At 42.0% G+C, this 11,593-nt stretch overlaps 1 protein-coding gene across 1 annotated transcript; it reads right to left on the bottom strand.

Moving 5' to 3' along the window:
• Nucleotides 1-4,398: 4,398 nt before the first annotated feature.
• On the bottom strand, nt 4,399-11,373 carry OTOR (otoraplin). Its single transcript, XM_074918621.1, has 4 exons — nt 11,056-11,373; nt 10,454-10,593; nt 9,773-9,883; nt 4,399-6,918 (listed from the first exon to the last, which is right to left on the bottom strand). The coding sequence occupies exons 1-4, from the start codon at nt 11,177-11,179 to the stop codon at nt 6,895-6,897; spliced, it is 399 nt and encodes a 132-aa protein (XP_074774722.1). The 5' UTR covers nt 11,180-11,373; the 3' UTR covers nt 4,399-6,894.
• Between the last annotated feature and the right edge of the window lie 220 nt (nt 11,374-11,593).

Raw genomic sequence — 11,593 nt, 5'->3', positions numbered from 1 at the left:
GAGACTTTCAAAATCCACTAGAACTCAGAAGGAATTAGGAGGTTTTTCCTCCTGTGAAACTTTTTTACTGAGGAATTTCTCTGTTCTGCACCAGAAGTGGGAACCATCCCCTTCTGCCACCAATAATTGCCCCTTCAGAAATGAGGACAAGTAGGATGCAACTCATCAGAGTTTTAGCCACCAAGAATTAGAAATAGGATTTCCCTGTACCACATCTGAGTGTCCAGCCTCCTGGGCTATTGTATATACAGAGGAATTTCTCCACCTCTGGCTTCCAAAAAGTCTGCCTGAGACTTGAGCAACCTCCAGCCAACAAAACATCACTGAAACCGGTAGATTCATAACAGAATACTGACTGGTGTGGGCTATACTCCAACACAGCCACTAGCAGATGGACTAGCAGCTCTTTTCTTCCACACTGCTGTTCAAAAGGTATGCCATATGGGAGGGAAGAAATCTAATCCGACTGGAGTTGGGTACTACACCCCCAAACTTAGTCTGCTCCTTAAGCATTTTTATATACTCTTGTGGCAAAAATACAGTAGTGGAGCCCACTCCCCTTTTATGTGAATTCCCCCCGTCTGAAAAAAAAATCTTCGGTGAAACCCTCTAAAAAATAATCTTAACCTCACTGCCACTGTCTGAAGGCCTGACCATAGGCAGTCCTTTGCTAAGGTGTATATGAAAACAAGCATTACAATAGACAGAAGAGCTGACTTTAAGCTACATTCTCACCACATTATCAGATAAGACAAGTTTTACAGTCTGCATACTTATTCATGACTAAGTATACCTTTGCATTTTACACTCTTCAGAGACATTCACACCTTTGTTTAAGTGACAATAAGAAACTCAGGTATTATGTATATATATGTGCAATGTTGTTTACTAAATACTTACAGAGTTTTATCTACTACCATATATTTCAAGCTCCTGCTTTTCAGGACCTGGCAGTGTAATTTCAGTCTGAGCAGAAAGAACAATCAGCCTCACACTGGTTCCCTGCGATTTGTATTGACATAACACTATTCATCCATCCCAAAGCACTTTTTTCCACCCACCCCTGAAGAAACAGCTATTTCTAAACCTGAAAACCATCAGTCTAAGCCATCTAAACCACAAACCCATCAGTCACCCCTGAGAGCTGGTGACACAGCCATACCACACCAGTTCAAGCAAGCCAAACAGGGGTGGGAGGCTGTAAGGGAAGAAAACCCTACAGACAGGTCAGTGTCAGACAATGGATGATAAAGCATCTCTCCTTTTCTCTTGCAAAGGAAAGAAAGACAAGCTATCTTTCAGCTTAAATCAGGTATTTCCAGTAAATAAACATAGATCAGGAATAGTTTAATAGCAGACATTCTTTTAAGAACCAGCTCAGGCCCCAAGGTTAGCAACAATATTCTCCAGTTATTCTATTCCTTATCTGGCTACTCCATACCAGTGGTTCCTAAATCTCAAGGTCATGAAAGATCTCAGATTCATATTAGAAAGGTATCTTCTTACAACAGCCAGCTCAAATAAGGTACTGTGCATGTCAGAAAACAGAAGAGCACAGGCCATCCCATTTCAGATGAGAAAGCCCAACTTTTCACCTCCTTCTACCTCTGCCCTACATGCCAGCCTAACTTCCTCCCTCAGTCTGACTTTACAGCCCCCAATTTCCCTCTCACCCTGCCAAGGTGGTGATTTTTATAGCAGCTGTTGTTCATCCCCCATTGATCCCAGTCAGGGCTTCAATTAGCCCTGCACCATGGCACCTGGGATGTCATTTCCACTCCTCCAAAGCCCTCATAGTTGCAACATGGAAAGGAACTCAGCACCTACCACCTGCCTGCTGTTTTCTGTGGCTGAAGTTTGTTGTACAGAAGCGGCCAATATGGTGGTAATGCTACCCCACTGTGGGTACAGGTGCCTGGTGCACTCACTGCCTCTATAGCACAGGGCTAGCATGCCTCAGGAACACACAGCGCTCTCCTTGTCACAGTGCGTTGGCCTGACAAAGGTGTGGTCACAAGAACACGTCTTCATTGCACTAAAGCCCTGTGTGAACTCCTTGTCATCTTTCATGAGCCCTGAGGCATGTTTATTTTCTACAGATAACAAGAATCTTACAGCAGTATATGCAATTAGGAAAAAATCTCCAGTGTAAAATGTTAGTGCCATCACAAGTAAGAAGTAGATGAGCATGTGTGAATCCTTCATAAACTCAGCTGTTGTTACCAACAAGCCCAATCAGAAACCTGGCTTGCTGCTGTGCAATTTGAGCACGTTCTGCAGAGAGACAGTGAGATGGGACGGGGCCTCCAGCCCTGAGAGGAGAAGCTGTGGGAGCTGGACTTGTTCAGCCTGGGAAAGAAACGGTTTCAGGGGGACACAAAAACAGTCCCCAAGTGCCTACAAGGGGTTTATTAAGAAGGTGGATCTGGGCTTTTTATTGAGGTGCTCTGTAGAGGAAAAGGGACAATGGACATAAATTAAAACTTGTATCAGCAATAGCGTGGCCAGCAGGGACAGGGAAGGGATCTTACCCCTGTACTCGGCACTGGTGAGGCTGCACCTCAATTCCTGTGTTCAGTTTTGGGCCCCTCACTACAAAAAGGCCATTGAATGTCTCGAGCGTGTCCAGAGAAGAGCAACGGAGCTGGTGCAGGGTCTGGAGCACAGGTCTGATGGGGAGCAGCTGAGGGAACTGGGGGGGTTTAGTCTGGAGAAGAGGAGGCTGAGGGGAGACCTCATCGCCCTGTACAGCTACCTGAAAGGAGGGTGCAGAGAGCTGGGGGTGAGTCTCTTTAGCCTAGTAGAAAGCGACAGGACAAGAGGGAATGGCCCCAAGCTGCACCAGGGCAGGGTTAGACTGGCTATTAGGAATCATTTCTTTCCAGAAGGGGTTGTTGGGCATTGGAATGGGCTGCCCGGGGCAGGGGTGGAGTCCCCATCCCTGGAGGGGTCAAAGAGTCGGGTTGACCCAGCGCTGAGGGATCTGGTGGAGTGGAGTGGAGAATGGTCATTGTGAGGTTAATGGTTGGACTGGATGATCTTCAAGGTATTTTCCAACCTCGATGATTCTGTGGGAAAAAAAAAAAAAAAAAAAAAAAAAAAAAAAAAAAAGAGGGGCGGCATTAGATAAGTAAGTCGTTTTCATCATGAGCATAATTAAGGAACAAGTTACCCAGAGTCTCAAGGTTTTCAGGACTAGCCAAATCCGTGAGCACTCTGATGTGGCTTCAGTGTGACCCTGCTTTGGGCAGGAGACCCCCGAGGGCCCTCCCGGGCGGGGTGTCCCTGTGATGCTACTACAGCCCTTGCCGGAGCCAGGCAGGAGCCGCCGCTGGATGTCACCCTGCGCTCACCAACGGCGCTGCTCCCGCCAGCAAACCCAGACCCCGTCCCGCTGCAGCCGGAAGGCTGCCTTAGTTACAAGCTTTTGACTTCAGGTAATGATTTAGGAGTAATAACTTCTTCAAAGCCCAACCTTGCTGAAAAATAGACAGAGGTTTAATTTAAAAGCTTCTGAATCCCCACCTAAGGTTGAAAACTTAATGCTATCTTCAGCCCAATAGATGCCATGTGGTCGTAAATCAAAAGTGCTGTTCGAGGCCACATCAAGAGTCCTACACAGCCTTGTTTAAACGCAAAACCAAAATACACATCAAGCTGTGCATATATTTCCCCCGTGAACAGAGACAGACTATAAGATCTTGTCATATAAATAGCACACGCTGCACGCAAGGTATTGTGTATATATTACTAAAACATTTAACAGTGAAACCCCTGTGATTTCTAGAAAGAAGCTGCAAGGGCAATAATCACTGTAGGGGGAAAAAGAAAGAAACTAGAAAATCAAAAGCATCCTCTGCTGGATGCTAGCATAATATTGATTCTCCTCTCTTTCTCCTGAAAGTCAGTTCCTGTTTATTTCAGCCAAGTACGCTACAGCATGAACACTTAGGGGTCTGAATGGCAAGCTGTGTTGTTCTGAAACAAGCATCATCAAAGAACGTGAAACGCAGAAAGCAGATCTGTGTTCAGTGTCAAAACTATTGATCTTTAACTGTCAACTTCACATTAATAGCACTGCCAACTGCAGCACTCAAAAAGTTTTCTACAGACATCCTGTGCTCCCCTGCCATTTCTCCCTTCCCTGCTTCACCCAGATTTCATTGTCTAGGACCGTTTTGTTCACCTTTGGTGTTTGTGCTGTTAAGATAAAGGTTGTCACGCTTCCCTTCATTTGTGAAGTATAGGAACTTACTTTCCTCTAAAACTAGGAAATTCTCATTTTTCACTTCTAATAATCAGGCCTTAGCAATGGGAATTTTAAGCTAATTGTGAAATTTGTGATAAAATAATGAAAATTGCCACACCGAAAATAAAACCAAGCAGCAATTTAATTCAAGTGAATGAATAACAACTGAGGCATATTGTGCATCTTCTTTAGAGTGAGAAGACCAGGTCAGACTGCAACATCCCCATGCTTCTGAACACACACACTGTCCCTTGCCTTCTTGGTGTAACATTTACACAGTGAAGAGATTGCCCTCAGAGAGGCAATGGCTGTAAAGATCAGGAATTGCTGCATTCATTGTATTACATCCCTGGTGACTAACGAATAGAGTCACAGTTCTCCTGTGGACAAGTTTAAAAAAGGATCCTGCCAATAAGTCACATAATAAAGCTATAAATTTAACTAGACTATCATACCAGAGTTCAGATTGTAGCATAGGTCCCCTGTGCTTGTGAGATGACAGTTTTACACAATGTGGATGTATAAAACAAGTACCTCTGACACTGTGCAGACAAAAAGGTGCTATAAATGTTCATTAGATTGGAAACCATCCAACAGTTGCATATAAGAACTTGGATTCAGTAGATGAGTAGCTTTGCCAGTACAATGCTTCTTCACATCCAGATGCTTTATGAATACCACAAAGTGAACCCTTATCTTACTTTTCCTCAGAATTAGATTTTCAAGTAGCAAAGACAGACTTTGATGGCCCTTGAAAGCCTGCTGAGTTATTTTCTGCATCGGAGAGATCGCCGCACAACAGGGCCTCTCATGGCAGCCAGGAAAAAGGCAAAGATAAATAAATATATACTGCCCACATTCTGTCACAATGGTCCCAGACTTGCCGTAACTGCCAAAGAAGTCATAGCAGGCTGTTTTTCACCAATACTCCAAATGCTGCCCTTTGTGCAAGCTCTAAAAGGACAATGTATGAGTAAGTACTCCCTGTTGTATGCATCCTGCACTGAAAGTATTCTTCTAGCTGTTGTTTTGCTATTGTGAAGTATCCATAGCTCATACAACCTGGTTAAGGAGCAAACGGGAGCTGAAAGTAGTTATGTCTGCAAGCTTTTCTTTACAAGGACATGGGTTAAGGATAAAGTACCATATCAAGGACTAAAAACACTGGTCTCACTTTATACCACAGAAAGTCTAGTTCTCCTGGCTTGGAGCTCCTGCAGTGGAGGAGGAAACGACAGTATCTTTGTGGAGAAACACATACAAAGCTTTTTACATCTGCCTCTTACACATACAGGTAGAACTGTCAGCAATTATCTGAGATGATGATTGGAAGAAAAACTCCTATTTTCCAACAGCGAGTGCTAAACCTCACCTCACAATTTTCATTCATGACATCCACAGTGCCCTTCCATGCATTTTGTGTGTTGTCTGCAAACACCTACCACCACGCATACTCTTCTGGTACTCGCAGCTTCTAATGTGTGCCCAGGTGTAGGGTTAGTTTCCATCAAGTCTATGTAAAATGAATGTGTACAATTGAGAACACCTCTCATCCTGGAATACTGTGCTGAGTAGGAACAATCCAGCAAAAAAAAAATACACTTTTCTGGTTAAAATGTAACTATGCTCACAGCAGACCCTGCTGAGGGCCTTTGACAAATTCAAGTATTGCTAGTCCTAGAACGTTTTGTCATTCAACCTCTCCAGAAAGTTGAAATTTTACCTAAAGAACTCACTTTCTGAGGCTGAACTGACAGCATGGAGCCCAAATACCACCACCACTTTCAGTCTCAGGCATGTTTAACTTTGAGTGACACAACCTCCCATCCTGGGAGGCTCAGCCCAATGGCTCCCCACATGGGCCGAACAGGTGACAACCCAATTCCATCAGTGAGGTGCGATGACACAAGCAGCCCAGCAGTGGCAGGCTGACTGTAGAGCCATAGAGGGATCAGCAGAATACTACCAGTTCTCCTACTTGGAAACGAAGCAGAGGCTACCCATCTTCTGTACCAGTGCTCAGGGGAGCAGCTGGGCACGGTGCTGCCTCCCAGGCAGGGGAAGCCCTGGGCAGACACCAGCCTCAGCCTTACCCCAAGGCTCTGAGCCAGTTTAAGTTTGAACATGCCCCAGACCTGGCACACACAGCAGGTAAGATACTCTTTTTGACACACTGCTAAAGCCCATATTCAGTTACTAGCAGCAATTTCTCCGTTGTTGAGTGGCTCTTACAACAAAAACCATTGATTCCAGCAAGCCACATATGACTCACCTAAGGAAGGTATTTTTAATATCTAATACAAGGTATAAGGTTATAGCAGAAAAATGCAGGTCAAGACCGCGCATCTAATCCCATACATAGCATATTTATACCACACAGGTTTATAGTAATTCAAAGTCTATTAGGTTTATTAACAAGTAACAAAGTATACGCAGGTAAAAAATATCTAAACAAATCCTCTGAGGGACTATTTCCCCATCTGCAATCACTCCCTTCAAATGAAAACTTTCTCATTTTGAAGAAAAACTACTTGTTGCACAAACATCTATTATAGGAAGGGCTGTGTGTTCAGGGAAGGTGTCCATGTTTCCTCCTGTCAACTTTCCCTGGTAGCAGCCGAGAGATTGCCCGAATGCTTTCAGCACTATTCACAGAAGAAATCAATGTCCTGAAAAAGAGAGTTAAAAGGAAATATGTTTTGAGATTACTAAAGGATTCATGTTCCTTTATCACCCCCCAAAGCTACACGAATAGATGCAAATACAGAATATACAAAAATGTACTCAAAGTACACCATAATGTACTCAAAGCGTTCTGGAAAATAAAAAGGTCTTTTGTCTTTTGATTCCTTTTGCATAGCTGGGATGATCTGCTCCTGCCATAAATTTTTTAAATTTTTTATTAGGCAATACTACCTTCTCTCATAATTTCAAATGATTCCTTTATCTCCCTTTTTTGTTTTCTATTCCTACATCCATACTTGGATTTATTAGTCCTATGTAACTCTTTATCTTTAAACAGTTCCTAATCAAACATGGAAAGGATGCCTTAGATTGAGGCTATGCAACACGCTTGCTATGGAGAAATGTGACTAGAAAATAAATGCCAGTATTCTGCTTGAAAGCTTCCAGTGTGGGATAGACTTCCACAGCATATTGCTTTCATCTGACTTCCTGCGATTATCTTATACCATTATGTAGATCTCGGTTCTGCTGCAGGGAATTGCCATCCTGTGGTGCTCAAACTGTATGACATTTATGTTAGACCAGCGCATCACATATAGCTGTCCACTGGAAGCAGAACAGGAAACTGTTTCACAGCAGATGCTTACTGGTAATGAAAGTACTCTCATCTTGGCCACCAAATGGCCAATTTTAAGTGATCAAGAGAAGGCAGGCAATCCAACACTGCTTTGTAGTACACAGAGTCTATTGTGTTGAGTCTGTTGTATTCAGTGTGATTCAATGGTTCAGAAGTAGTAGCACTGAGGGGAAAAAAAAAGTCTCCTAAGATTTATTGCTCAAACAGCAACCAACAGGCATGGATTACCCAGAGCTGCACAAAAAGATGCTGAGAGAAGTTCACAGGCAGAAACATTTATTATCAGGGTTTGTACCTGATTGACTCCAACAGTGAAAGTTACTTTTTGGGGAAAAAGAAATAAAAATAAAAGGAGGGTCAGAAACCCAGAGGCCCCCAGAATACTGTCCTCTTTCAGGCTTCTCTTCGGTGCAGCATACCACTTTTCCCCATCAGTTGTTCCTCTATGCAATGCCATTTGTGTGTGTCACCCAGTGGTTCCATGAGGAGCAGGCACCATGTGCTCATTAATCATTAACATTTGGGCATCATCAGGTCCCCCAATACAAACGTCAACCCCTTTCCAAGGGAACCCATCATAACACCAGTATCAGGCTTTGCAGATGCAAGGCCAGGAAAGCAAGGTAAAATCATTGCTAGCGGCTTGGGGGAATGTCACAGTGCTGTGAGCAAGAGACCAGCTTCTGATGGGCAGATGGAAAGCTGGTGGCATTAGAGGCATCAATGTCAGCATGCAACACTTGCCCTGTATAAAACAGCACCTTTAAGGGCTACTTCTGGAGCAAGCAGCATGTCCATACACAGATTGGTAAAGATGTGCTTGTAGACTGTTTTAAACGTGAACTTAGAGCCAGATCCTTAAGGTCACATTTGCAACACACAGCTGAGAGGAAAAGCATGTGCCAGTATGACCCTTCAAGTTCCTGCTTAGCAAGAATATGAAGTAAGAGTGAAACAACTGTGAGGCGAGTTTTGCAAAAGAAAATTACTTTCCCATTAAAGTTCTGCATTGCAGTCTGACAGCAGCCCATTCCGGACCCCGAATCAGCCTGCAAGCAAAAATATCACTTTAACCTACCTCTGCTTCCAGTTCAGCTTGCCGTGCAAGCAGACTGGCTGTCATATGGTTGAGAAAAGAGCTTAGAAACATATTTTAGTGATTCTTTCATGTTCTGTGACTAATTAATTGCTGGAATGCTTCTGGGCCAAACTCAGAATAACCTAATGTAGTATCAAGAAAAGCAATCACTTACACGACATTTGTATTTCCTCAAATAAAACCTGTCTGACACATTATAACACAAATCCTAGCAACTATTAACATGAAACAAAATTCTTCCTTTCACTTATTTCCTCTGTGTTAATGAAACCCATCTAATAATGTGGACCTAGGATGAAAGACTCCAAATATGATTTCAAGATTGACACACTAATCATATTTTGCCATATGCTTCAAACAGCATATAGCTAAATATTCAATATTGATGAAGGTAATTACTGTAAACCTACCACTCAATTTGTTTTTAAGCACATAAATAAGCTACCAGTGTTAGATGTGAGCCAAACCATACCTGCCTCTGAGAAAGGACCCTTCTCTTCCACTCCTCTGTGAAGCATTTCAGATCTTTAGTAAAATTACAAATTGTGTGGTGTATGAGACACTACTGTACGTAATCAGGGGCAATCACCCTTTCAGAAATACAGCCTACTTATTCACAGAACACTAACATGTTTTCAAAAGCTTTTAAACTCAGCTTTTTGATGTACCAGTAACTTTGTTACAAGAAAGCAAGCATGCTTCCAGTAAATCAGAAGTTCCATATGACAGTGTCCAGCTATACATACAATTAATAGAAAGTGCACTTGTACACATTACTAAAGTATGCATCACAATATCCAGATTCTAAAAAAGAAAGCTTTGGGTAAAACTTGTGTGGCCTTAAAGGAATACTATTCAAATCAATAGAAACTCTAATAGGATCAAGCCCTTAATGCAGCATTTGTGATGTCTGCAATATCAGAGCTTATGTTACGGATTTTATTGAGGCTATTCGGCCGTATAAAGGCCCAAAGATTGGATCCCTAAGCATCTGCGATATGCTACCATCAACTGCCACAATTATGATTTGTTTTTACAGCAAATTAGCATTACACAGCCAAGTATAATTATGTAGCCAGCTGGGTTTTTGCAAATTCCTTACCGTTGTAGGAACAGTCTTATTTGCTTCTTGATAGACATGTTGTTCTGAGACTAAACTGCTAGGGAAATAACCAACTGTCCCCATATGGTCTTCATACTGTTCTCCGTAAACCTTTAAGCAAGGAGATGTATAATTAGATACCTTAAAACAGTCCTCATCTGGTTTGAGCTAGTTCATAATTTAGTCAAAAGCAGTTACTAATAGTGTTTCTTTCTTTGGTTTTAGATCTCCTAGTTTCCAGTTCGCTGGCACATTAAATGAACCATTAACACAAGTTCTGATACACACAGACATTTTTCTGGAGTAAATTAATACTGCCTGTAGTTTATCTGGAATTTTTTAATAAATGCAGCTAATATTTATCTTCACTTCCCTTAAATTTATGACTAGTTTTATGACTAACTGTGATAAAAGCTTTTTCCTCCATAGTTTCAGCAAACAGCCACAGAAAAGAACCATTAAGCTCTTCTGTTATGGTTCAGTTCATAATTACTGTACAGTTACTGAAGACATTTAATAAAAATCAACCCCCCCAAAACTTCTCAGTCAGTTTAAGTTTAAACATTCACTTTGCAAACTAAATCGTTGCTTTAATATCCACAATAACTCAGCATTAGCATCCACAGAAACACGTATTAATCTACTTCTCATTTGCTCATATACGTAAGAATCTCCTCTTACGCTTCCAGCCCAGAATTCTCCAGAGTCTTTTTCTTTCACTAGTTTTGAGTAAACATAAATCAACTGCCCTTTTTTAATATTAATGAATCTGCAGTCTGGAGCATTATAATCCTCTTCTGCTCTGGCAAGGGAAATGGTATCTAAAAAAAAAAAAAAAAGAATGAGGTGAACAAATTTAAATACATATGTACTTTTAGAGAGAGAAATATAAATGTTTGTGGTTGTATGCACACATGTAAAACTATTCCTACAGATAAAAGTAAGTTATCCTGAAATTAATAAGTCTTCAGGAATTCGTTTATCTATTCTCCAGTAAGCAGAGTAACAGCTTAAGAATGTCGCATTTCATCATAGTGGAAGTTACAATCCTTCTCTCTACACTTACTTGTCACTTGAGTGAAAAATTTCCTTTACAAACCCCTTTTTGCAGTAAAACTGCATGTGACATTCCACATAAACCCTCCCACTCTGCTTTTAAAGTTGACAATTCAAATGTAACAGAGCTAAATAATCAGAGTTGTTTCCCTTGCGCTACAGCATCCAAACTCTGCCGTCGTTTTTGAGACTATTTTGTCCTCAAAACGTAGAGCAAAATTACTTACAGACACAGTCGTCATCAGCACACAGCTTCTTGGTGGCAAGCTTGTCCATAAAAATTCCAGTTACAAGAGGACACATTAATCCGAGACACAAAAGTAAAACCACCAAATAAACACGTTGTGTCATTTTTCTTTGCTGCAGCGCTTGCCAAACACGCGCTGGGTCCAGCGATCCCCGTCTTTTATGGAAGAGGCAGACACCTGGACAAACACGCCGGGCCAATAGGAAGGGGTCGGGGCAACATTCCACCCCACTAGAGAAGCCGCAGGCAGGAGGAAGACCTCAAGGTCCACTCATGAAACTGAATCCCTTCCCAAAGCATTAACATTTCAATCAGCAACTGTATGATTTAAACACTTTAAGCCTCTCTGTAGTTGCCCATAGTCTTAATCTTACCTCAAGCAAAGTCTGGGAAGAAAAATTAAGTCAGACCCTGTTAAGCAGCAAAGGAAATTGCATCCTTCCAAATCCTTCAGTTCTTCATTTTCACAAATGCTCACTGACAAGCATAATCTTCACTGAACTGTAAGCCCTCAGTGG

This window comes from Athene noctua, chromosome 1 (assembly GCF_965140245.1).
Source record: "Athene noctua chromosome 1, bAthNoc1.hap1.1, whole genome shotgun sequence".
Lineage (NCBI taxonomy): Eukaryota > Metazoa > Chordata > Aves > Strigiformes > Strigidae > Athene > Athene noctua.
This window is presented reverse-complemented; position numbering and strand designations above follow the sequence as displayed.

Bases quoted from the DNA above. Each gene is read 5' to 3' on its own strand.
- OTOR (XM_074918621.1), bottom strand. From the start codon at position 11,179: ATGACACAACGTGTTTATTTGGTGGTTTTACTTTTGTGTCTCGGATTA. The intron at 10,594-11,055 runs GTAAGTAATTTT...TTTTTTTTTTAG, and splicing joins TGCTGATGACGACTGTGTCT to ATACCATTTCCCTTGCCAGA. The intron at 9,884-10,453 runs GTAAGAGGAGAT...CCTTGCTTAAAG, and splicing joins GAGAATTCTGGGCTGGAAGC to GTTTACGGAGAACAGTATGA.